This window comes from Prionailurus viverrinus, chromosome D1 (genome assembly GCF_022837055.1).
Source record: "Prionailurus viverrinus isolate Anna chromosome D1, UM_Priviv_1.0, whole genome shotgun sequence".
Taxonomy (NCBI): Eukaryota; Metazoa; Chordata; class Mammalia; order Carnivora; family Felidae; genus Prionailurus; species Prionailurus viverrinus.
This window is the reverse complement of record NC_062570.1, coordinates 6,450,930-6,477,525: the sequence shown is the minus strand read 5'-3', so window position 1 is coordinate 6,477,525 and position 26,596 is coordinate 6,450,930. Positions and strand designations below refer to the sequence as shown.

General features: G+C 41.7%; 2 protein-coding genes across 6 annotated transcripts in view; one reads left to right on the top strand and one right to left on the bottom strand.

Moving 5' to 3' along the window:
- The window catches only part of ELMOD1 (ELMO domain containing 1), a 65,298-nt gene that overhangs the window by 16,101 nt on the left and 22,601 nt on the right, over window positions 1–26,596 (bottom strand). Inside the window, exons 2-8 of one of the 5 annotated variants that reach the window (XM_047823834.1) lie at window positions 24,566–24,663; window positions 18,299–18,432; window positions 13,581–13,764; window positions 13,194–13,222; window positions 12,137–12,234; window positions 7,998–8,127; window positions 730–863 (exon numbers count right to left, since the gene is read on the bottom strand). In XM_047823834.1, coding sequence (XP_047679790.1) covers window positions 730–863; window positions 7,998–8,127; window positions 12,137–12,234; window positions 13,194–13,222; window positions 13,581–13,725 — 536 coding nt within the window. In that variant the 5' untranslated portion in view covers window positions 13,726–13,764; window positions 18,299–18,432; window positions 24,566–24,663. Of the gene's footprint in view, window positions 1–729; window positions 864–7,997; window positions 8,128–12,136; window positions 12,235–13,193; window positions 13,223–13,580; window positions 14,610–18,298; window positions 18,433–24,565; window positions 24,664–26,596 lie in introns of those variants that run through there. The other 4 variants (XM_047823833.1, XM_047823831.1, XM_047823832.1 and 1 more) reach the window with 4 other exon arrangements.
- Window positions 1–26,596, top strand: part of LOC125176376 (uncharacterized) — an 87,647-nt gene that overhangs the window by 42,220 nt on the left and 18,831 nt on the right. The window lies entirely within an intron of this gene.

The following is a 26,596-nucleotide window of genomic DNA, read 5'->3' as shown; positions in this document are numbered from 1 at the left end:
TTTGAGAGAGCTGGGAAATACGGACTGGGTACAGATGACACCAAGGAGTCATTGTTAATATAAGGTGAATACGGGTTTTTTTAGAGCTGCCTGTTGAAATATGAGGGTGAAGTGGCAGATGGTACAGCATTTTCGTTACTATGCTTCTGCCAAAAGAATGAGCATCGTGGGTATTTCAGACCCTGATACTTACTGCACGTGGGCAGCGCAAGGGGTTCTCGAGTCTTCCGTGTGGTTTTGCACATACTTCAGCTTTTCGTAAAAGAAAATTAAAAATAAAAACATTTGAGATCCACTTATAAAACACAGTAGAGTCTGCCAAAGAAAAGGAAGATGGAAGCACCTCTTCGACGTTTAGGAACCTGAGTTATCTGAGGACGTGAGTGTTTTCTTGGAGTTTTCTGTGTGGTGGCTTTTGGAACTAATAACTTTATCACTTGCACGTGACCACAACATCACTTTTTAAATTTTTTTTTTTTAATGTTTGTTTATTTTTGACAGAGAGAGAGAGAGACAGGGCATGAGTGGGGGAGGGGCAGAGAGTGAGAGGGAGACACAGAATCTGAAACAGGCTCCAGGCTCTGAGCTGTCAGCACAGAGCCCGACGCAGGGCTCGAACTCACGGACTGGGAGATCATGACCTGAGCCGAAGTCGGACGCTCAACCGACTGAGCCACCCAGGTGCCCCAACATCACTTTTTAATACTTGACCCTTCTCCATTTACTTACTGCAAATTGTATAGGCCCAGAAGTCCCATTCCTCGAAAATCTGTTTTAGGATCATCACCTTGGAAGCCAATTTCACACCATTGCTTAGAAATCCGAGATTCCAGTGGAGTATTAGGCTTCAAGAATTTCCATAACTGGAAGACAAGACAGAAAATTAGCCTGTTGATACAAACACAAATCCTCTTTCCCATTGGCTCAGATTTTGTACTCGGTATCTGAAGAAGGAACTTTACAAAGCTGAATGTATGCAAATATGGTATAAAGGTTTCACCGTATTTCAGTTATCTTTGGCAGGAGTTCTCAAAGTGGTCTGAAGGCCCCTGGGAGGGACTCCAAGACCTTCTGAAGGCGTCTGGGAAGTAAAGACCATGTCATAATAAAACTAAGAGGTTATTTGCCTTTTCCCTCTCTTATGAGTATATAGTGGAATTTTCCAGAGGCTACCTGACATGTGATGATGTCATTACCCTGGTAGTTATGGAATGTGTCCGTCTATATTTTAGCGTTTTCCATCTTTCTGATTTAATTTCTTTTTTTTTTTAAGTGTATTCATTTTTCAGAGAAAGCATGAGTGGGGGAGGGGCAGAGAGAGAGGGAGACACAGAACCCAAAGGAGGCTCCAGGCTCCGAGCTGTCGGCACAGAGCCCGACGCGGGGCTCAAACTCACGAACTGCGAGATCATGACCTGAGCTGAAGTCAGACACTTAACCGACTGAGCGACCCAGACACCCCTCTGATTTAATTTCTTTTTTTTTTTTCCTTTTTTTTTCAACGTTTATTTATTTTTCGGACAGAGAGAGACAGAGCATGAACGGGGGAGGGGCAGAGAGAGAGAGGGAGACACAGAATCGGAAACAGGCTCCAGGCTCCGAGCCATCAGCCCAGAGCCTGACGCGGGGCTCGAACTCACGGACCGCGAGATCGTGACCTGGCTGAAGTCGGACGCTTAACCAACTGCGCCACCCAGGCGCCCCTTAATTTCTAATAAAAAATAGAACTATATAATCTCCCACAAAAGGTCCTCAAAAATATTTAAGAGAATGAAGGTAAAGGGCAAAAAGGGAAAAATTTGAGGCCATGTATTATTTAAATTATCAGAAAATTGCTATCTAACTCTATAGCAAAATTTTTTGTAGCATTATTAACCAAAAGAAAAGTGGGCTGACTTGAGTTTCATTTCTCACCTATAACAGAGGGGACAGTAAGTCATCTACTAAGTAGATGACATCTAAGTGTCATCTACTGGATGAAGGAAGATCAGTCATGTTCGTGAACAAACCTCAAAATATATGACCATTTTTCAGAGTTACCAAAGGGAATTTTGATTCCAGTTATATATTAATTGACAAATACAAACTTTAAACATTATGCTCTTCTTAAACTGGTTCTATTTTTCTAGGTTTTCTATAGAAAGATAGATTTAGCACATACTATTACTTGAGAAAGAGACCTACAGCCGTATAAATACATAATGCTCACACTATTAGTTCAAATACATAGAGATGGGCATATAGGCAAATTTACTTTTAGACTATTAATAATACTTTATATTTTATCTTTATTATGACAGGGACAAATACAAATGTAAAATTTTCATATTAGTATTTCAGACATAACTTTTTAAAAATGTTTTTTATTTTTTGAGAGAGCACGAGCGGGGGAGGGGCATGGAAAGAGGGTGACAGAGGATGCAAACTGGGCTCTGCACCGACAGGCGGACAGCTGATCTGACATGGTCTGAGCTGAAGTCGGACACTCAACTGACTGAGCCACCCAGGCACCTCCATAATTCAACTTCGAAATTGTTTTCTCTGTGTTATGTGGATTTTAAATCCTATAGAGAACAGTAATACACAAGCAGCTTCCTTTATAGTAAGTTGTCACGTATCTGACACAGTATAGAACGTAATAGTCAATGAAGGGAAACACTAACCAAAAAAGATAGAATTCAAGGGATACATTATGTTAGTAGCACAACGGATGGATGCAGTCTGAACTATGAGAGGGGCTCCTGGGCGGCTCAGTGGGTTAAGTGTCTGACTCTTGATTTTGGCTCAGGTCATGATCTCAAGGTTTGTGAGATCCAGCCCCGTGTTGGGCTTGGTGCTGAGCCTGAGGGCTGCTGGGGATTTTCTCTCTTTCTCTCACTCTCTGCCCCCCTCCCCGCCAATAAATAAACATATAAAAAAATAAATAAAGGTTGAGAGAAAAATTTCAGAGGAAAGAAAGTATATCTATCACCCTTGAAAGCAAAGTAGCAAACATGAGCATAAGAAATCGTCTTATAACAGCCAGATGAGAATTTGCCAGTGCTCTGCATTCATCAAGACAGAAAATGTTTGAGTTCAACAAAAGAGTACTAAAAAATGAGAGAAAAGGTCTCTTTTTCCTCTAGGAACTGATTTGATTGCTATCACAATGAAAAAACGCAAGAACAAAGGGAAACAGTTTGTAAAGCTCATCACATTCATTTGACTAATAATTTGAAGTAATCTCAGGGCCCTACACAGTTTAAAAATCTCTGGTTTCACTGAGTAGAGTGAAATGGCAAAAGCAAACATTTCATTTCTATAGGTAGGTTATAAACCTCATTCATTGGGGCAATACTTAGTTTAGGGGAGTAAGAAGTTTGAATAATAAAATGCTTAAAAAAGAAATTCCGGGGGGCGCCTGGGTGGCGCAGTCGGTTAAGCGTCCGACTTCAGCCAGGTCACGATCTCGCGGTCCGTGAGTTCGAGCCCCGCGTCGGGCTCTGGGCTGATGGCTCGGAGCCTGGAGCCTGTTTCCGATTCTGTGTCTCCCTCTCTCTCTGCCCCTCCCCCGTTCATGCTCTGTCTCTCTCTGTCCCAAAAATAAAATAAAAACGTTGAAAAAAAAAAATTAAAAAAAAAAAAAAAAAAAAAAAAAAAGAAATTCCGGGGTGCCTGAGTGGCTCAGTCGGTTAAGCGTCCGACTTTGGCTCAGGTCACAATCTCACGGTCCATGAGTTTGAGCCCCGCATCGGGCTCTGTGCTGACAGCTCAGAGCCTGGAGCCTGTTTCAGATTCTGTGTCTCCCTCTCTCTCTGACCCTCCCCCGTTCATGCTCTGTCTCTCTCTGTCTCAAAAATAAGTAAATGTTAAGAAAATTAAAAAAAAAAAAAAGAAATTCTACTTTAATAATTTTATGTATCATGACAGATTGGACTAATGGCTAAAAAGTGTTCTTAATTATTAGTTCTTAATCCTATCTGCTTTAATAAGGGTCACTTTCTCAGAAAATGAAAAGTCGATTATGCTTAAGTACTTATATAAAGTGCTACCATGGGTATATTTCCTGTGAGAATACTTGAGCTACTGGATTCTCTTCCGATAGACAGGCTATTCTCTGAAAAAGTAAGGGTAGGAGGCAGGGTGGCCCTGAAGGATGAGGTCATTTCTGGCATGTCAGGAGCTGACCAGAAATCTGAATGAAGGCAGTGGGCCTCTGATGAGGGGTGCTCTGAGGAACTCAGCCATCTAAACTGTGCTGTTGGGAGTGGAGTTACTACAAAGCCACTTGCCAGGGCCGGAGACCAGAGACAGAGAGGGTGTGGAAGCTGCACTCTGAGTCACACCGTCCTCTGTCACGGCCCTGGCTCTGCTTAACTCTGTTCTCTTTGCACTGAGCCTTTGACACAAGCTTGTTTCAGCACTTTCTCCTTGTCTTACTTAGGTCTGCTGCAGAACAGCAAGGCAGGGGTGCTCGTGGCTCAGTTTGTTAAGCATACAACTCTTGATTTCAGCTCAGGTCATGATCTCACGGTTCATGAGGTTGAGCCCTGCATTGGGCTCTGCACTGACAGCTTGGACTCTCTCTCTCTCTCTCTGTCTCTCTCTCTGTCTCTAGACACTTAAAAAAAAGAAGAGCAAGGACAAGGCCGTTTGTCTGTCCACCCATTCATTCGAGGAGAAGCCGCTTCTCACCAAGGCCACCATGGGATTATCTCTTCCCAACAAGAGAGGATCTTTCAATTCTAGGCTATATTTTTTTCTGTTAGGTACATGAATCCACATAAAATTTTCCCTTTATTATTTATGTGGTTTAGCAAATGTTTAATAGAAGTGTCCATTTGAATAGCTCATATGGACAGTGCTGTGTGAACATAAGGTGATGTTTTTCATTTTCATCTCAGCTAATGTTTAAATGATCCTAAAATCCAGATTTTTTTTATACTTTAAGACTCTGAGTATAAGCACTGATGATGGTCTCCCACATTTATAAGTCAGAGCACTTAAACAATATGGCTAATATATTACCAGAGCTTCTAAATCAGAGGTTGGCATACTTTGTCTGTAAAGGGCCAGATATTAAATATTTTAGGCTCTGGTGGCCATATGGTCACTCTCCAATTACTTCACTTTGCCGTTGTCGTACAGAAGCAGCCACAGACCATACATACATCAGTGAGTGGACATGTTCCAACAAAACTTTATTTACAAAGAAGGGTGGCAGCCACATTTGGCCCACAGGCTTTAGTTTGCTGACTCTTGCCCTAAAAGTTTTATGGAGTAGGTAACAAGGGTATTATTGTCCATTTTAAAGATAAAGACGCCAATGGCAGGTAGTTAAACACAAACCATGGGCCAGCCTCTGGAAATACAAATGGGAAGAAGACATGGGTTCTCCGTTGAGAGGCAGCGTGGAGCCCTTCCTTACCACGTGAGCTTGCGCAGTACTTAACTGCCCAGCCTCATTTTCCTCATCTGAAAATGGGGATAATGGCAGTATCTCACCACGAGGTTATTGTGACCATCAAATGAAATGATGTTGTAAAACATTTACTGTAAAGGTTAACATGTGCTAAACATTCACTGAATGTTTTATAATTACTGTTTTTATTATCATACTTGGAATGTGAATAAACCGAAGAAGAGAATAAAGATCCCACTCCGAGGTGTTCCTGGGGAGACTGGAGAAGATTTCAAAATTGAACGAATAAGGATTTCTAAAAAGAGCTGGCTTTTGTGGTGAGAATAGGTAATAGAGGGAACCGCATGAGCAAATGCCTGGGTGTATGGGATGGCATGGCCTGTTCTGGGTCAGCTGAATGACTGAGTGTGGGGGATACAGGAGATACAGCTTGGGGAAATAGATTGGAAAGGGCCCAGAATGCCACGTTAAGAAGCATGGGCTTTATTCTGGCAGACACAGGGAAGCTGAAGTTTTTAACCTAGGGAATCACATGACTAGACAATCCCTCCAGCAGTATTTTAGAAGACGGAGGGGAGGAAGCTAACACTTAGTGGCAGAATTAAAAGGCTATTATAACAACCCAAGCTGGAGGTGATGCTAGAATAAGCTGGTGGGCATGGAAAACATTTAAGAGATATTTTGAGGGATCTGTCTGGATAGGGTTTAGTGACTTTTTGTAGATGCATAGTATGTCCCAAGTTCGCTTGCAAGCCACTTAAGCATAAAAAAGATGCCTTTCCTCAAAGTGCCTGGCACAATAGTGGACATTCCTGGTTTTGTAACTTACTGGCTGTGTGGATCAGAGTCTGGACTGATATGCTTGTAGTCTGCTCAGCTGCAAAGTTATAAACCATCACCTTGCTTACCTCTTACAGCTGTGACAATAAAAAATAACACATACAGAATCAAATCATGACCAGAGATGAAAGGTACGTCATAAAAGTTCTTGACTTTTAGTATCCAGTGAACCACAGTGATTCATGCATTCACCTGTATTTGTTGAAAACCTGCTATGTGCCAGCACACACACGCTGCGGATCGGCTAAGACAGCATAGCAGGCACACACACAACGGATCGGCTAACCACAGAGCACCGCAGGCACCCAAATGTCTGAATCTGAAGGCATCACGGCACTCTAAGGAAGCCTTCAGCTGCTTGTGGCCACTCTGTTAATTCCACCGTCTTGTTTCTCTTTCATTCACCTCTTGTTTCTCACCTTGAAGTCATTTTAATTGAACTTGACTACTTCGATCGGAACATAGAATGAAAAAGGCAATAAAAGGAAATGAAGTTTATTTAGCCCAGTAGGTTAGGTAAATTTAAGCAGAGCAGAAATGGAAGAAGAAAACTACTGCAAAGAATGAAGCTTCTTTTAGCTTTAGGGATTCACATCAGATACAGCACAAATCAGCAGAGACCAGTGAGTCATCTGCTTACGTATTTATATACACAAAAACACGGCAGGATACATTCTTAAAATTACAGCTCCTAGTGACACTTTTCAATAAAATAAAGTTAAGGCAGCTAACCAAATGTTTTCTTCCAATTTTGTTAGTGTCTTTTTGTATCCTAGCAAAGACAAGGAAGCACTCCATCTTAAAAAGCATCTGTTTTCAGAAGTGAATTGAGAAAATATTTTAGATGAATAGTTCTGAAGGTTGGTCTTAATTTCTTAAGCTCCAGATTCACTGTTGAGGTCAAGTTTTATTGGTATTTCATCACGCACCGTCAGATCATATGAGATTTTTAAGTTTTTACTTGGACAGCCAGAACTGTATATTGTTCTTTTTTTTTTTAATTTTTTTTTTAACATTTATTTATTTTTGAGACAGAGAGAGACAGAGCATGAACAGGGGAGGGTCAGAGAGAGGGAGACACAGAATCTGAAACAGGCTCCAGGCTCTGAGCAGTCAGCCCAGAGCCTGACGCGGGGCTCGAACTCACGGACAGTGAGATCGTGACCTGAGCCGAAGTCGGACGCTCAACCGACTGAGCCACCCAGGCGCCCCTGTATATTGTTCTTCTAACAGTTTTAATAAACCAGGTATAAACCTTAACCTCCTCTTCTAATACTCTCCGAGCTACATGAATAAATAATCAGCAATAAGATCTTAGGTAATTTCCCAGGAGGGCTATTGCCAAAGCAGAAACCAACTTCATCTTCTTTGATGTCTATTAAAAGTCATAAATGGAAATCCCAGGTCACTCTTGGACAAGTGCTATTTCTCCTCCTGGCTTTCAGTACAGCTAAACAGCCTAAACGTGAGCCAGATACAAGAGCTCAGAGAAATCACCTGTGATGCTCTCAGATTACCAAAAAAAAAAAAAAAAAAAAAAGGACTTTACATTTAACTTCTCCCATGAGTTTTCTCGGGAAGAATTTACCTCCCACGTCTGAACCAGCAAGAAAAGTAGGCTTTACCAACCAGGCACGGTGCCCATGTCTTAGTCATCTTTGTACCCTCCCCGTCTGAGCAGCGTCTAGCACTTGGCAGGTGCTTGGTGGACATCAGCTGACCTAAGTGAAGGACTGAAATATGTTCGAGGTCTCACCTTCAACAGCATTTCTTCATGTTGGGGGTTATCAGAATCATACGGTTCTCTGCGCAGTTTTTCCACATCTGCAATAAGGTTTCTGTAGCCAACAATTTGCAGGAGGCAAGCCTGAAGAGAGATTCCCAGCCTAAGGTGTTCAAAAACAGAAGAAACACACGTGAGGGAAAACAAAACAGATATTTTAGCATTTGTTCACTGGTTGTGTGCATAATAGGACTTTTCATAATATAAAATGGAGGAAATTTTCACATGGGATGTATTTATTCATTTAGTTATTTTCTTCACATTTTTGTTTAAATTTTAGTTAGCATACAGTGCAGCATTGGTTTCAGGAGTAGAATCCAGTGACTCATCCCTTATATTCAACACCTGGTGCTCATCATAACAAGTGTCCTCCTCAGTGCCCATCACCCATCTAGCCCATCCCCCACCCACCTCCCTCCATCAACCCTCAGTCACACGGGATATATTTAATTGAAGCCCAGTTTTTTCTTTCCTTCTCTCTCCTTCCTTCCTTCCTTCCTTCCTTCCTTCCTTTTTCTTTTCTTTTCTTTTCTTTTCTTTTCTTTTTTCTTTTCCTTTCCTTTCTTTCTTTCTCTTTTTCTTTTTTTTCTTTCAACATAGAGCCATACTTAGTTTATTTAGAAAAATAAAGGAATGTAACATTTCCTGTGCTGGTCTCATAACCACTTCTTACTTGAGTAGAAGCACAGTTTCTTACCAAAGCTCCACATGGATGGACAGTTGAAGAACTTGGCTAAAAGTTTCGTCTCATTCCGGCCATTTCTTAAGCCAAGTTGCAACAATATGGTTTAAAAAACAAGGGAGTTTTTTGCAGGTGATTTAAAGTAAGATGTAGAAAATATAAGTGATCATGAGTTCGTAGGGACCCATTAGCCCTACCCCCCACCAGGCGGCTGTAATCAGAAGCACCTTACATGTGTGTGAGAGAGTGTCAGCCCTCAGTGGTAAGAAAATTCACAACAACAACACAAAACGACAAAAGCGCTTCTTCTTGGGAGCATCCCTGGCAGATGAGGCAAAGCCAAGAGGAAAAGCTGACTACAAAACTTCCCACTCCATTCTGACTCGCTCTTTGTCTGAAGCCTTTTTCTCACGCTGAAACAAAATGTGCCTTCCTTATTACCAGGTGGTTCAAAGTTTGTTCTCTGAGGAAATTAATTTCCAGCTTTCCCCTGCCACGACTGTTTAAGACAGCGATTCTCCCTTGTAGCCTGATCTTCAGTGCCCTATTCCTTCAGTTCCCTCTCATTGGACACGGTTTTCACATGTTTCACCATCTTGCACAGTCTTCTCTGAATGGATACTGTTTGAATAACGGCCCTCTTAAAACATATCACCCAGACAGAAAACAGTCCGGCAAGTGTGATACACAGAGGATCACTAGCTACTTTCTGTGATCACAACACAGCAGGTGAAACACCGTCTCCTTAAGTAGTCACAGAACAAATTTATCCAACAGGTGGCTAAATAGTCACCAAGATCCTTGTTCACATAAACTACTGTCGTGCAAATTATTCTCCCATGCTTGTTTGATGGCGTTTTTAAATCTAAAGGTAGGGTTTCACATTTATGCATTCCTGGTAAGTTTCTTTACGGTCATTCACTTTTGTGGCTCAAAGACTGTTTAACACTGGGAGCCACAGAGAATTTCACATCTTAGGGTGGCATACCTATTCCATACTTAGAGTGCAGGGTCAGATAACCCAAATGCGAAACTTAAATAAAACTGAATGTTCAGTGAAATGGCCATTATAATTATTCGTTACCACAGCACCAAGAAAACCGAATCAGATTTAAATTTAGGAAAAGGGCACAGTGGCACTGGTCACCTTGAGAATCGGCGTAGGCCTGGGAGGAGAGTTAATTTGGAGGAAGAGGGCGAGGGAAGTGAAACGGGATGGAGCAAGAGGAGCCGATTCCATGTTTACTGTGGTCATTTTTCAACTTGAAAAAAAAATGTAATTAAAACCAAATGTGGTTAAAATTACAGAAGCAGGGCACCTGGGTGGCTCAGTTGGTTAAGCGGCCGACTTTGGCCCAGGTCATGATCTCGCGGTCTGTGAGTTCAAGCCCCACATCGGGCTCTGTGCGGACAGCTCGGAGCCTGGAGCCTGCTTCAGATTCTGTGTCTCCCTCTCTCTCTGACCCTCCCCCGTTCATGCTCTGTCTCTCTCTGTCTCAAAAATAATTAAACGTTGAAAAAAAAAATTAAAAAAAAAATTACAGAAGCAGCCCAAGGGTCCACCTGCAGATGAAGGGATAAAGAACATGTGGTATCCGGACAGTGGAGTATTACTCAGCCATAAAAGGGATGAGATCTTGCCACTTGCAACAACCTGGATGCATCTACAGAGTATAACACTAAGTGAAATAAGTCAGTCAGAGAGGGGTGCCTGGGTGGCTCAGTCGGTTAAGCATCTGACTCTTGATCTCAGCTTGGGTCATGATCCCAGAGTTCATGGGATTGAGCCCATGTCAGGCTCTGCGCTAAAAGCGTGGAGCCTTCTCGGGACTCCCTCTTTCTCTGCTCCTCCCCTGCTTTCTCTCTCTCAAAATAAACAAGCAAACTTTTAAAAAAGTCAGAGAAAGACAAGTACCATATGGTTTCACTCGTATATGGAATTTAAGAAACCAAACAAAGGGAAAAAATGAGACCAACCGAAAAAATGTACACCTGAAACTGATAGGACATTGGATGTTAACTACCCTGGAATTAAAACCAAAAAAAGACGTGCGGTTTAAAGAAGTAATGGCTTGACAGATTAGAAAATATTTCCCTCAGCCTTTTCTGTTTCCTGATTTTTTCCAGAAATTGAATTCCTAAAAATCACATTTTGTCATGTCAGTGTAGAAAAAAGCAGTGAAGCCCATACTGAGATGTAAACACACATGCTACTGCTTATCAGGGTTTTTCCCCCCTTAAAGGAAATCACAAGAATAGAGGGCAAGGAAATGCTTCTTGAATGAAACCTAACTTTCACAGAAGAGACAGAGAAGATCTGCTGTTAAATCTAACCCAGTCTCCAAATATGATTGTGAGTCTCATATCCCTCATGCCCAACCGCACTCTTAAATTTTTGGTTCAACTTCGTGTAATAATGAATTGCCTTCTTATTACCTTCCCAAAGAAATAAAATATGTGTCAGAGGTTTCAAAAAGACATTTGCCGTATAATTAAATCACCCTTCATGACTGAATAAGGAACAGACACCCAATTAGCTGAAGTGTCTGCGGAAGGATGCTCTGGAGACCATGTGGAGATGGAATTTTGTGATGAGCCCCCATTAGTCCCCAGAATCCCTCCAAGAGACAGACCTATACAGAGCGCACTCTGACATTCCCTTCAACCACAGCTCCCCGTCTTTAGCAATTAAAAGCCTTTCTCAGCGATAACGTGCGAAGTTCCCGCCTATCCCATCCGAAAGACAGGTTGATTGTTACCTACCTAAACTGTCTCTAAATATACCTGCACCGGAACTTATTCTACCCAACATCCTTAGCCCAAAATTTCACTGAGAAACTCCTGTACCCGATGGAAAATATAAAGCTAATTTTAAACATCACGTATGATGCCAAATGCATTTTAATATTTCCAAGATAAGATGACTAAATCACAAAGTTCTAAAGGCTTCATATAAAAACCATCTATCCCTCCCACACACGCCAGTCTCCTTGACAAGCATTAAGACCCGTCGCCAACATTATCAGCCTGTCATAAACTGGAGGAATATTTTTGATGGAGCAGATCCACTCAGGCACATTTACAAGGTGAACATTTACTGTTCATTGAAAATAGGCATCGCGCGGAGCGACTGCTGCTAAATGGGCTCCCCCGATTTCATCTTCTGATAGTAGGGCATCCATCAGATTTCTCACATTCATGGCATCTCAGAAGCCTACGCATGAATCATGACAAAAGTACAGAGTTGCTGCTGTTTACAAATATGAAAAAGGCACCTTTTCCCCCTTATTTTTCATCTGAAAGTCAAAAACATTGCAGATGATTGTGGGGGTGCGGCACAGAGAGGCAGAGCATGCCAGCGAGCTCAGCTCTACAGAAGTACTCAGTGCATGCCCTGCGCTCTGTGTTTACATCATAAATACATTCTTACTGTGGATTTATGTCGGGGTTAATTTTTTTCAGTTCCATGATGTCTTCTATAGTTTTTTCAATAGCATCAGGGTGAACACTCACGGAAGTCTGCAGCAGCTGGAAAACACATTTCAGTCAGTTCCCTTGTCACGAGCATCAGTGGCTTAAGCGGGGTCTCTTTAGATGGGGGGCTTCAAGTATTTGCTTAGAACTTCTAAATAAGACTAAGCTAGAACTAAGCTAAAAGCAAAAATTGATTTAGTGTTTGAATTCTAGAAAATCAGACATTTTCACAATAGGGGGAGTGCAATTTTCCTGATTAAGATAATTAACATAAAACAGAAATACATAAGTTTTTTGTCCTATTTAATTTTTTTTCAAGGTCTTTATATTGAAACATTATAGCTTATTTTTCTGACCCAGTGTATATGGTTTCCATTGTTAATGGGCAGTATGCCTATGAGTGAGTGAAGCACATAGTCTTAAGGATATCAAATTAAGTAATAATATTTAAGAATCTTTAAAAAAAACCCAGATTTTTCTCTTTTATGTGGATGCTTAACTGTATGCTGTGATAGCTAGCATAGTGGCTTCTCTGATTTTCTTTGGAAATTTTGAGTATAAAATTAAGTGATTTGGGGCATCTGGGTTGCTCAGTTAACATTCCGACTCTTGATTTCGGCTCAGTCATGATCTCATGTTTCATGAGTTCAAGCCCCACATCAGGCTCTGTGCTGATGGTGTGGAGCCTGCTTGGGATTCTCTCTCTCCCTCTTGCTTTGCCTCTCCCCTGCTCACGCTCACCCTACCTCTCTCTCAAAAAATAAACTTTTTAAAAAAGAGGACGAATTCAACAATGAAGTAATACTGCGTCATAAATCTGCCTAGAAATTCACACTCAGTGGCTGCTCTCGTGTCATCAAGAGTATAATGGCTTGTAATGAGCAAACCAATCTTTTTTCTCAGTTTGCATTGCCATTGGTATATATTTGTTTGTTAAAACGTTTACTTTTTGATGATGGAGGTAAGCCTCCAAGTGAAAAGTTGTCGAAAAATACAGAAACGGTTTCACTTACCTTACTTTTTGAATCCCTCAGTGATGTTTCTGTAGAAGTGACAATAAAAAAGCCATGAAAAAATGACATTTACAAGGGGCTTAAAATTACTAAAAACAGGGGTACCTGGGTGGCTCAGTCACTTAAGTGTCTAACCCTTGATTTTGGCTCAGGTCATCGTCTCATGGTCATGAGAGTGAGCCCCGTAACGAGCTCTGTGCTGGGCACGGAGCCTGCTTGGGATTCTCTCCCTCTCCCTCTCCCTCTGCCCCTCCCCTGTGCATGTGTGTGCGCTCTCCCTCTCTCTCTCCCTCTCTATCAGAAGAAATTGCCATACACAAATATGACGTGCTGCACCCACAATCCCATCAAGCTTACATTCTGCTCACTTCTTTGTTTCATACTTACCGATTTTCATGGTTCTAGAAGCCCCAGGCTTGGTACTGTAACAGATCCGTTGCAGTTCACATCTTCCAGTCAGCTTCCTCATTACAAATTTTAGGCAGCGCCACAAAAATTTACAGTAAAAATACAGGCACACCTGGAACAACATTCTGTCAAAGACAAAAGACAGCACCCTTCCAATAGAACTCTGGAAGAGAATGGAAAGCGGCCACCACCAGCAGGAAAAGCCCAGAAAAAAATCAACCATTAGACTTCTGGGTTTGCAATCATATTCGTTTCCCTGCTCCCGTGTTATTTTACTTGGCACAGCTACAAAACCCATTTTTGGGAGGGAAGCCCACGGTCTGTGAGGATGCACTAACTGTGACTGCAGGCAACTCGAGAAGGCCCTGTATTCTGGTTGAATTTGATATTCCAAACACCGAGGGGGACACACAGCCAAGAATCCTTTCTTTTCTTACCTTTGCCTAAAAACCTCATGAAAATGAATCAGTACCATGTAAACAGTACGTCTGTGTTTTGGAGTTGCCTCTCCCGTAGCCACGGGGAAGAACGAGCCATGGCTGAACTCGCCTCCTGCCGCTGTAGACAGCCCCTCAGCTGGCCCTGCTCCATGTGCGGCCCCTCCTTAGTGCCTGCTTTGACTCTTCCCTCGCTCTCATTCTTTCCCCCGCCTGTCTGCTTTCCATTAGGCGCCGTTGTCCCCCTTGAGGACTCGGTTGTGTGCCACCTGTCTTCTCTGTTGCCGCTTCTCGCGCTTGTCAGAAGGCAAGTTCATTGAGCAAGTAGGGTGACCTTCAGTTCGTCAACCTTCTCTGATTTAAACCTTCCCCTGACTCCACCTCTTGACCAGCTTGTTCTTGGCTCCCGTTAAACAAAGTTTGCCTTAGAGCAGCCCAGTAATTCCTCAACAAACCAGGAAGTATCTGGTCACCAATCGTGTCCTTACATCTCTGGCACATGTGGACTTGTGTTTTATGCTGACTTTAATTTTTAACTTTTTAAAATGTTTATTTTTTGACACAGAGAGTGAGAGTGAGACAGAGTGTGAATAGTGTAGGGGCAGAGAGAGAGGGAGACAGAATCCGAAGCAGGCTCAGGCTCTGAGCTGTCACCACAGAGCCTCATGTGGGGCTCGAACTCACGAACCACGAGATCATGACCTGAGATGAAGCTGGACGTTTAACCAGCTGAGCCACCCAGGTGTCCCTTATTTTATTTTTAATATGTGAATGTCTCCTACTTCATGACACTGTTTAGAGTCTCAATATGACTCAAGCTACAGAGGTAAAGAGGACTTCTCGTCCAGGAACTTATATTCAATCTACGTCCGCATACCACGCATTCCTAGGAGGCAGAATTATTTATAGAACTTCCTGTCAGTGTCATTTCTAAAAGATGTTTCTTTTTCTCAAATGTTCACTGATTCCCTCCAGCCCTACCCCAAGGTGATCCGGGGTCACGCAGGTGAATGAGAGTTGTTAACTAGTAGTCTTAGTGATGTGATCCATCCGTGAATATGAACCGTCACCTTGATTGTGTTCCTTTGCTTAATTGCTCTGGCTCTAATGTCTTGAACAGCCTGTGTTAAAAATAAAAATTCTACTAGGCTAATGTGTACAAGGGCTTGGAATGTGTATCATATAAATGCATAGGGAGTGGAGGAAACAGTAAGTAACCAAACTGCTACAATAAGACAACACAATGGAATCCTTTGTAGGTAATGGAATTATGTTCTAGGATATCAAATAACGTGAGAAAATGTCATGATATGCTTACAAATAGGAAAAATTAGGAAGAGACATACATGAAATGATCGACTTTATGTTTTAGAAAACTCTAATGCTGGGGTACCTGGGTGGCTCGGTCAGTTAAGTGTCTGACTCTTGATCTCGGCTCAGGTCATGATCTCATGGTTTGGGAGTTTAGCCCTGTATTACTGGGCTCTGTGTTGATCCCAACCCTGCTTGGGATTCTGTCTCTCCTTCTCTCTGCCCCTCTCCTGCTTTTGCTCTCTCTCAAATAAATAAACTTTAAAAAGTCAAAAAAAAATGGAAACTGTTAAAAAAAATCTAATGGTGATGTCTGAACAAGGAGAAAAAGACACTGGATACATTCAGATGTTAACAGTGGTATTAATGGGTAAAGGAATTATGAGTACTTTTTACTTTCAATTTTCACTAAGTATATTTTCATTTTTTGTATAAGTACATTTTATTTTGTTTAATAAAAAAGGCTATAACAATTAAAATGTATAAATGATCACCAAAAGCCATTACAAGAGTGTATATAAGATTTCTATGTGAAGTCAGTTAGCTTCTGCTGAAAGATAAAAAATGGATTTACTACCTTTTAAAGTCTGAAATTCAGCTGTTTTAGTCACATACATCCTAAGATCTATTATGATTAAAAAAAAAAAAGGTAACCTAAATATAAATTTAGTGGAACATCTTAATTAGATGCATGAGAAATTTTATGAAACTTGAGCTTTCTCTCGGAAAAAAAAAATTTCCGTTTTCCAACTACTAGATAGCTATGCCAGCAGAGAGGATTGAGCATATCTTTGTTAGCTGGTGATGGGCCAGCTGGTATTGCTGTTACTGGTCGGCTTTATTCCTGTGATGATGTCGAGGATAAAAGCTTCCCGTGACCGGTCCTTCTGGGGCCCAGGGAGCTTGCTTACAGCACGTGGGCCGGCTCCTCAGATGAAGCCTCGTAGTCCGCGAGCCAGGACTCCGTGACAGTCAGGTTCTTGGGGACAAAGGGTTCTGATCAGTCAGGGGTACCTTTGTATTTACTCTGCTTAGGGTACGAGGCACCAGACCATTTTATAGCTCAAATTAAACTAGAAAGTTTCCCTCATACAACGTCTCCATCAGATCCATGCAGAGACGTGGCTTGAGGCCTAGCCATGTCCTCTGAGGGGCAGGAGGTGTCCACGTGGACAGTGGCATCTAGCCCATCTGTGATTTCTCCCGCTGCCTCCTTGCCCATGAGAAGAAAACGCCTGGGGAACGGTTTTGCATTAAGACAGTCTTACATAAAAGGAGAGAAAAGACATCATGTTCTGTTTGCTCTGATCTTCTCTGTTTCCAGCTCCCCTGAGGCTCACACTGTCAAAGACAGGGAGACCCGTCGTAGTCGGAGATCTCCAGCGACAGGCTGGCGATGCTGCCTCATGTCTCAGGGCTCAGCACTCTCTGGGGTCTGTCACATCCCTCTCACGCAGCCACACAACCAGTGTCACAGGTTGTGAAAGAGAAATGCCCACTTCCATCACGGAGTGAAATTTATACACTGCTTCTTTACCTGTTTGTAATTTCTAGGCCAGGAGTCCTGATAATTATTTATTAAGAATATACTTTAGCTCTTTTCCTAATGGGCCCAGACACCCACAAGTATTTCATTAAAAGGCCAGCTTGCTGTGCTAGCACTGTATATTTTCTTGCTCTGCTATCTACATACTGTATATTTTTTCAAGCCAGATCATTAGATCAAACAGTATTTTGACAGATATAATTTATTTTGTAATTAGATCATAAACCTAAGGCAGAGATTTCAGAGATGGAAAGGCCAGTGGTGCCTTTTACTTTGGAAGCCTCGTTTTGATGACAGACACCACATCTAACTTGTTTCTGCAAGAAAGGACCAGATCAGCAAAGCTTCCATAGGATGACTGTTCTTCACCATCAGCTGTTGTCAGGGGCTCACTTTTGGAACGTTTGGACCTGTTGAAGTCCCTAAATCGTAAAGTTTATGCAAAAACTCCTGACGGTCCAGGGAGAATAAACATAATTAAATATTTTGGGAGAATGTTCGTAAGTTCATTTGGCATGTCTACCCTGAAAAGGAAGAAGTCAAGAAATGGATCTTTCAATGCTTTTTAAGTCCACCAGTGGCTGGTTTAGGAGAAAAAAAAGGAAGTTCTGTTCCTACTCTTTGAATGAGAATTACAGCCACACCCTCTCCACCATCCGAACTCTATATTCAGGGGCTTTATAATTCTGCTTGTTTTTTTCCCCTCCTGGCCTAAATCATCAAAATGAGAAGCTTAACTTTAGGTAGGTGAGTCTTTCGCTTTTTTTCTTCATAACGCTAGACTTTGTTTTCTTACTTGTGATGGAAGATTCTCAACTTACTGCTGAAAGGATCCACTACCTTTTGTAGGAACAGCCACAAAATTCTCAAGACTACTGGAAGAAAATCCAGATTAAAACTAGCCCCTGTTTTAATAGCCACATGCATAGACAGCAGTTTTTGTGTTTGATCCCGTTGTTTCTTTTTTTAATCACAGCATTTTGAGAGTGTTCCAGAAGGACTTACTGTGGCTTCCTAACTAACATCAATGCGTTGCACAAGCACTGGGAAAAGCTGATTTAATAATAAGAACTACTTACACGTTTCATTTCCAATATTTTCTATTACAACCATTTATTGGTATGCTCTAGAGTGAAGTTTATGGTTGAGGTCACAGCGGTGTTTTTCCACAAGCCAATTAGGGTCGCTTTTATTATTTCACATTCATTCCCTAGCTTGAACCAGAATAGCCATCCAAAGTAAGTTATTCAAAATGGATCATATCTCTAACACCAGATAAAAGAGAGCTCCTGTCTTGTGGTGCTTTGTTAGAGGAATCTACTCAGCAGGGATGGGACCGTTGAAGCAGGAGAATCGCCTAGAACTACGTAGCCCCGGCCTGCGGGCTGAGGGGGTGTGGGTACCTGTGGTGCAACACTACGCCATCATCTTAAGTTTGTGACTGACGTCTTCTTTTGGAATAATAAGAGAAAAGTGGCTTATTTTGAACAGTTTCAATGAGTTTGCTAGTGAAAGTTAATTCTTGCTTGAAGAAATCCTGTAATAAATAAGAAGTACACTACTGGTGAGGAAGGACACATAAAATAATCACAGTTCTTGATTCAAACCATAGTTGCCTAAACAAAACACTTTTCATCTGAATGGCCGTAGAGAACAACAAACCGCTCAATGTTTCCAACATTTCATTCATTTTCTAAAACGATGTTTGAAAAATTTTAGCAAAGGGGCGCCTGGGTGGCTCAGTCGGTTAAGCGTCCGACTTCAGCTCAGGTCATGATCTCACGGTCCGTGAGTTCAAGCCCCGCGTCGGGCTCTGTGCTGACAGCTCAGAACCTGGAGCCTGTTTCAGATTCTGTGTCTCCCTCTCTCTGACCTTCCCCTGTTCATGCTCTGTCTCTCTCTGTTTCAAAAATAAATAAACATTAAAAAAAAAATTTTAGAAAAAAATATTCTATTGAGGTTCCTAACTAGGGCTACTGGCAATCAATTGGGAATTAACTTGTCAATAGAGGTTTGGCCTAGTAAATGGGCCTCTCTCTACAATGAGCTTCCTAGTAGCAAGAGAAACTGGAGTAGACTTGATGCGTGGACTGGTAATAGTAAATCACAAAGAAACTATTTGTGGGCCCTTAGAAGAACAAGAATAATTCCCCGCCTTGAACAGCGGTGAGACCCAGTGCTCCGTCTGGCAGGTGGGTCCCCTGGTCTTTTCCATCATTATTTATCTGAAGAGATAACACTGCCTTTGAAAAGTAGTGGGTATAAACTTATCATGGATTGGCACTATTTCAAATTCTATTGCTACAGCAAAGGGCACTGTTTTTACTTTCCAGGGAAATTTTATCTGAGTGCGTAGAGACCAAGAGCGGACGGAGGGATAACTAAAACAATACTGGGGCGCCTGGGTGGCTCAGTCGATTAAGCGGCCGATTTCTGCTCAGGTCATGATCTTGCGGTTTGTGAGTTTGAGCCCCGTGTCGGGCTCTGTGCTGCCGGCTGGGAGCCTGGAGCCTGCTTCGGATTCTGTGTCTCCCTCTCTCTCTGCCCCTCCCCCGCTCATGCTCTGTCTCTGTCTCAAAAATAAATATTTAAAAAGAAGACAATAAATAATGGCTTATCCTTTTTTCATTTCAAAGAAAAGGAGGCATGGGCTTATCTTGATTTATTGATGACTCACTACTCTATAAAAATTTGATGCTTAAATACATACATTTTATAAAACTTATTTATTTTTTTTATAAAACTTATTTTTAAGATTCAGATTTTTTGTTTTTCTGTTTGGAGAATACTTACATTGACTTATTTATAAGGCAATCAACAAACACATTATACTTTGACATTTAAAAAGCATCTTTAAAAAGAAACTAAAAAGACTATTTAAACATAATCTCAAATATAAACTTTTATTGTAGATAAAAATATTTTAAAGAGAATGAAAAGTAAATCTATAAATACAAGAAAGTCATCATCCATAATAGGCCTCAAAATGTTCTAGAGGGGAGAAGGAGTGGGCCTGTTACTGTTATGGATTCACTGCGTAAGAGAATTTTTAAAAATGTGTAGTAACCGTCAGGAGCAGGGTAGAGGATGTTCTCAGTATTATGAATAAATTAATTTCTGTTGAGTTAAAGACCTAGAGTAGTTGCAGGAAAGAGATTGGAAATGAATCGGTGGGGGGAAAAATGACAGATGGTCACTGAAAGGTAGTTTCCAGATACAAAATGAGAAGACCGGCTGTGAAGGACAGGACAGGGCGTGGCAGGGGGAAGAAGGGAATGTGAGTCAAGAGCTTAGTTTCACTGCAAATCACATGCCATCCCTGTCCACAAAGAACTTCCAGTCTGGTAAGGAAAATGACCATAAAAACAAGAACAGTGTGACAGTCCTCTCCAAGAAATCGCCCAGAGTGTTAGTTAGAGAGGCAAAGGAGAGAAAGTACCTTCCTCTGAGACTGGATGGGGAAAGCCCACCCCTGCTGACCTGATCATCCTAATAAGGAGGCAAAAACAACGGGGAACATGAGGGCGCCCCCCCACCCCCCACCCCCCCCCCACTTCGGAACAAAAGACAAACATACAAGAGTTAAGGAAGTGAAATTCAAACTGACACTGAGTGTCCCTGGCCTCATGCTCTGGATGACAAGCTTCATGAAAGTGAAGTGGCCCAAGGGGTGGCCTTGAAAATCTCACCCACAGGAAACTTTCTAGAACACCTTTCAGGCTAACATATTTCAACAAGGGTGTGGAAACAGTTTGTTGTTGCTGTTTTGTTTTAGCACAGGGAACAAAATAATTTAAAATATGTGTATGTGTAGGTGCACATGTGTGTGTGCTTGTGTGTGCACGTCATATGCGTGCGTGCATATTTATGTACATATGTATACAGTAACATGCATGCGTGTCGGCGATCACAGTCCTCCTTACTTGTGACTTCTGTGTCCATGGGCCTAGCACATTCTCCCTAGCAAGTGGTAGGTTCCTTTAGAGCAGAGGCCACCTCGTGTTTTCTGTCATATCCCCCACAATGCCTCACCACAGGCAAACATGAGGACTCTGCAGAAACGATGAGAAACAGCTTTGAGGTCAGGCGGGCCTCGTTCAAATACCTGTGTGCCCCTGGATGAGGTACTTCACCTTGCGAAGCCTTCTTGCCCTGCTCTGTACTATGGGATAGCGATTCGTACTTTATTACAATTGTAATAAAGAGAAAGTAAGAATTAAAAATGTGTTACAGTACTGGAATTATTAGCAGTATGTGCTCACTAAATGAATCAGTGGACGGAGATACTAATCAAATGTGAATGACTTAAACCAATTTACAGTATTTTTTGCTAATTGGGAGCCTTTATTTACCTAATGACGGCAGCAAAATACTCTTTGTTCCCCTCAGTTGCTTTACAGTCAGGACTTGGGTGTAACTTTGTTTTATTTCTCAAAAGTTCTCCTGGGGCGCCTGGGTGGTGCAGTCGGTTAAGCGTCCGACTTCAGCCAGGTCACGATCTCACGGTCTGTGAGTTCGAGCCCCGCGTCAGGCTCTGGGCTGATGGCTCAGAGCCTGGAGCCTGTTTCCGATTCTCTGTCTCCCTCTCTCTCTGCCCCTCCCCCATTCATGCTCTGTCTCTCTCTGTCCCAAAAATAAATAAACGCTCAAAAAAAGAAAATTAAAAAAAAAAAAAGTTCTCCCAAGAAGGTGGGAGCGTGACGAATACATTCCCTGTCTTCTGCCCAAGGAAGGAAGGTACGCAGTGAAGTCCACAGCCAAGAAAGTGAGACCCTGAGGCTGGGATAGTTGTTAGCAATCATTTATATGGGTGACTTAAAAGATTCCCTTGGGGCGCCTGGGTGGCTTAGCATCTGACTCTTGATTTCGGCTTAGGTCATGATCCCACGGTTGCTGAGATTGAGCACCACATTGGGCTCTGTGCTGGCAGCATGGAGCCTGCTTGGGATTCTCTCTCTTCCTCTCTCTCTCTGCCCCTCCTCCCCTCAAAATAAATAAACTTAAAAGATTCCCTTTATTAGAAAATTTCAAAATTAATACTGTTCTGATTACTGTAAAAAACATAATTTCAGTAAGCCATCCCTGTTAATAAAATATGTAAACTAAACCCTAAGCCTCAGTTCTGTTTGGGGCTCAAAAAGTGCCCCCTCTTTTTCTGATCACACATAAACACACTTTCTTTTCCATTTTATCCTCGTATTTTTTTAATGCAGACCATGGCTAAAAGTCACTGAGTGACCACGGGCTACTTATCCATTATCCCATATCTACTCTTACTTTAATTTAAAATACACCCTTCAGCTTGCTATACTAATCCTGGAGCATTTATTTCTAATATATAGTATTTTTTTAATCAAATATTTTCTCCACTCTGTATTGCTCTAAGTGGTACACCATTAATAGATCCGATTGCAGCAGTGAGCTAGAAAGAGCGGAGTTGGGTACCGTGTAACTTATATGTGGATTAAAATCCATTTTTTCCACAGCTCGGTTTAAGATTAACCTCGTTTCTTCTGGAGCTATAGCTGAAGTGTTTCATTCTAGAACAACTCAGAGGTTGACAGATTAACCACTCTGTGGGCTTTTAAATAATGCTGAATTCTTCTCAGAATCAGTTCCTTATTCTGCATAATGTATTGCTGAGCTCAGGAATAAATGCCTAATTTGTTCAGGCTATGCTTACATAACCTCTTTGGTTCAAGTGAAAAGATTGTCAAAATTGCACCACATCTGTGGGAGGGGACTACAGTGGGGAGAAAAGGCAATCTAAATGACCCGGTAGGGTTTGCAATTCAGGGTTATTACTCCTTGCCCTGTTGCCCTTCCAGATTCCATAAACACCAACGTATAATGAATACACACACATTATAACTTACTAAGAAGCATTAAAAACACAAACGAAGGTCAAAAGCAACGATCAACTAAGGACGGCAGTGATCGAGTTTCCTTTTATGACTTCAAAACCAAAGGTCAATGGAAATCCTCAAGTTTCTTTCTTGATACGTAATCTGTTACCCTAGCTTCAGTGTCATATAAATAATTGATATCAAGTAATATGTATAAAATATGTGTCCTGTTAAAAGAGAAGAATTTATATCAGAACACCTAAGTGACTGGGACGTGCCAGTTCTGTTATTCTTGGGCCTGTGTGAAGTTACAGCAGATTCTTACCACGCCACATCTCAATCTCAAACACTAATTGTAAAATACTCCAGTCTCTTCTAAACCCAGTGTTGCAGCTATTCAGCTTAAAACTAACAGAAACAAGTGCTACCATTTCTCCCGAAATGGCTGGTTTTGAGGTTGCTCAAGTTTTTCTAAAGTAAGAGCCTGAAGAGGAAATCCTACTAGTACTGTAAGTCTTGCCACAGGCGTCATCACTATCATCTCCCCCTTTTCAAAAGGAGCTCCTGACCTCTCAGCTCCGTGTAACACGAAAGCTTTCTACAACAAAAAGACACCTTGTTTACATTCGGGAGGGATTCCTAAATACCAATTTTTTGTGAATGTGTAAACAGGTGGGTTAATTCCCATGGCAACCAAAACCATGTCAGGTCAGTGCTCTGCTGGCCAATGTCCTAGTGCTTTTTCAAGTACTGTCCTTTTGCACAGCTGAGATACACAGGCTGAGGACTATTCTGTACAGTCAGTCGAAACCTAATGCCTGTAAACGGTTTAATAGTGACCTCCTGAGAGCTTACATACTTCTAAGACCCCACCAAAACAGTGAGTTGCACACAAAGTGATGTAGGTGTTCCAGACACAGTGATGCAACCAAAATCAGTGAGGAAAAGAAAATCGTAAATGGCAGCCACTGGAAGAAACCATTTTCTCAAAGAATTAAGCCCACCAGGGCCCAGAAAGTGTAATAGAGGTAGCCCATTTTGGGGAAAAGAAACTCAATCTTCTGGGAAGTGTGTACTGCTTTCTAACTTTGGGGGCCAGAATAACTTTGGAGACTATTTTGTCATATTTTAATAAGACGTAAAATTTCTCTGGGAATTTCATTAGATTGTGAATGGCAGTTAAATACTCGTAAAAATAATTATAATCATAGGTCCAGCCAAATGGCTTTCAAAACAAAACAGTATCACCTCACAACGCACCAGCATAAATGTTACTCTATACACCACAATCTTGAGGGAACCAATGGTTAATGTAGATTTCAGAGGCATCAGGAGTCAGGAGGAACAAAAGCTTAGAATATTTTTTTTTATAACCAAAAAGGAACATTTGAAACTGCCCGCATGGATGGCCAGCCAACCAAAATTTAAATTAAGGGATATTCAAAATTACTTTTTCTCAGGAAAATATTTCTATACAAATTATATTGACTACTTGGCTATTAATCCCTCAAAAGTCATCCTAAATGCTTTAGAGATACATGGCATCCAGGTCGTCCAAAGCACACCTGCCCCAGGCTTTGACGCCTGTGCTGGCTTACAGTCTTGTGTCACGTCCTGCTGCTAAGTGCTCCGTCGTATCGGTTTGCAGACGGGGTAGCCGAGGAACCTGTGACCAAATTATTCTTAGCCAAAATACAATACTGTTTGATGCAATCCTAAGAGACCTGGATATAGGATCCCAAATGGTGAACAGGAATATTATCCTAATTGGGAAGGAAGTTTCTCCATTTTAGAGAGCTCAACCAGGGAACCATAAATACTTACCGCAGGAAGTGCTTCATTGTGCCGGTTTTGATTAGGTGTTATCCACACTGTCCTCAAGGAGCTGCTTCCGAATTTGCCTTTGTCAGCGTAAGTGTCAGCTGTGGGAACAAATTTAATATATTTACTATTAATGGAGCTAGAAATCCCAAACCTGAGATTTCTGCTTACCATAGTAAGCAGACAGAAAGCACCCAGAACGTTATCAACTGAACTGCTCACATAGCAATCCAGTTTGGTGGATGGAGATCATGGCCAAAGACTTTTACTTTGTAATGACATAATTAGCCTTTCATTGTAAGTCCCTTGATGGGGAAATAATTAGTTTCATAAACAATCTCTTCAATAGTAAGATTTTTCTCTATTTTGGGTATTGTTCCTGTATTTTAAAAATTTATCTTATTTTTACTTTTTTTTAAGTAGGCTCCACGCCCAGTGTGGGACTTGAGCTCACAACCCTGAGTTGGGTGCTCTACTGACTGAGCCAGCCAGGTGTCCCTGTTCCTATATTCTGAAGAACAGTATTTGTAAGAAAAATAGAAATGAAGAATCTTTTCCTAATTATCCTAATTTTTTTAGAATCATATTATCCATAATTATCCTAATTTCCAGATATTTGGTAATCTTAAATCTGGCAATGTCAGCCTTCCAGAAGTACAACTTGAAAATAATTAGAAGCAACTGGTAATGTCTTTAAGCTAAAAATCAGATGTTAAAGAGCCAAGCCCTCCAAATAAATCAATCCTATGTCCCCGGCCCTGTTTTGCTTTTTTTTTTTTTTTTGCACTGTGAACGAAACCGTGAGATTTTCTATTTGTCTAGCCATTTCAAGTTTCCAGTTTCCTTTCACAAAGTCTGCAGAGTATTGGTTTTCTTCCCCCCACAAGGAGGAAGCACAGTTTCAAGTCAGGATGAGACAGAAAGGTACAGACCAGATAAGAGAGTGGCTGGAAGCCACAGAGAGAAGAGACAAGCGGAGCCCCAGCTGCCCCGGCCAGGCAGGCAAGGAGCTGAGTGTACAGATGGTGGCTGAGGGCAGAGACACAACGACCGGCCAGGACAGTCTGGGAATGTGGGCAGCTCAGACCGAAGAAGAGCCAGGTTTTTCTTTAATACATATGCTTCTGTAGCTGTTCCATGAATGCTTGAAAAAAAAGTGTCTGCACATCAGCTTAAGATTGTGGTTGCTTCTGGGAGGGGAGGGCAGGGTTTAGGACTGGGGAAAAGGCCACTGGGGGAAAATGACCTTCAACTTCAAGTGTTTTATTTCTTAACATAGATCTGAGGTAAAACAAAGCAGAAAAACATTTGCTTATTTTGGGTGGTGGGAAGATACATTAGTCTTTGTGCTTTTTGTGGTTTCTAAAAATGGATCCAGTTTTTCTGAAAAATTGTTAGTACTTACCCAGAGCCCAGATCATGGGTGTGCATATTGTTTACAATAAAGGGAACCAGGGCTCCTTGGAGAAATGGCTGATTCTAGGGCTGGGGTAAGGAATATTCAAGATGAGCCTGAAATGTCTTGTGCCAGGAAGTAAGGGAGTGCTCAAAAGAAATAGAGGATATATCAAATAAACACAGGAGCCAACTGAAAAGCTCCCAATGGCCAAAGCTGGAACCACTTAAGTAACAAAATACTGGATTATTGCCCAAAGTATAAAATAAATACCCATGATTGCACACTGATATAAATAAATGACTGAATAAATAAGTTGGGGAGAATATATAGATCTCTTGCACCAACGGATTCCAAATAGTTTGTGTAGATACTCTGCCCTCAAGGAGGTGGAGCCTGTCAACCCCTTAAATGTAGGCAGGCCACAGTGACTCCTTGAGTACAAAATGGAAAGTTGGGGGGTAGGGGTGGGAGGAAACCAGTAACTTTGCACTAGAGAAACCTGACAAACACTACCTCAGCTAGGTGGGCAAGGTTAACATCATGGTGACAAGTCATGTTGATAGTATGTACCCTGAATATGATGCAACGAAAATGGCAACGAAAAAGACCTCTGTGGTCTTCCTCCTCCAAACTTA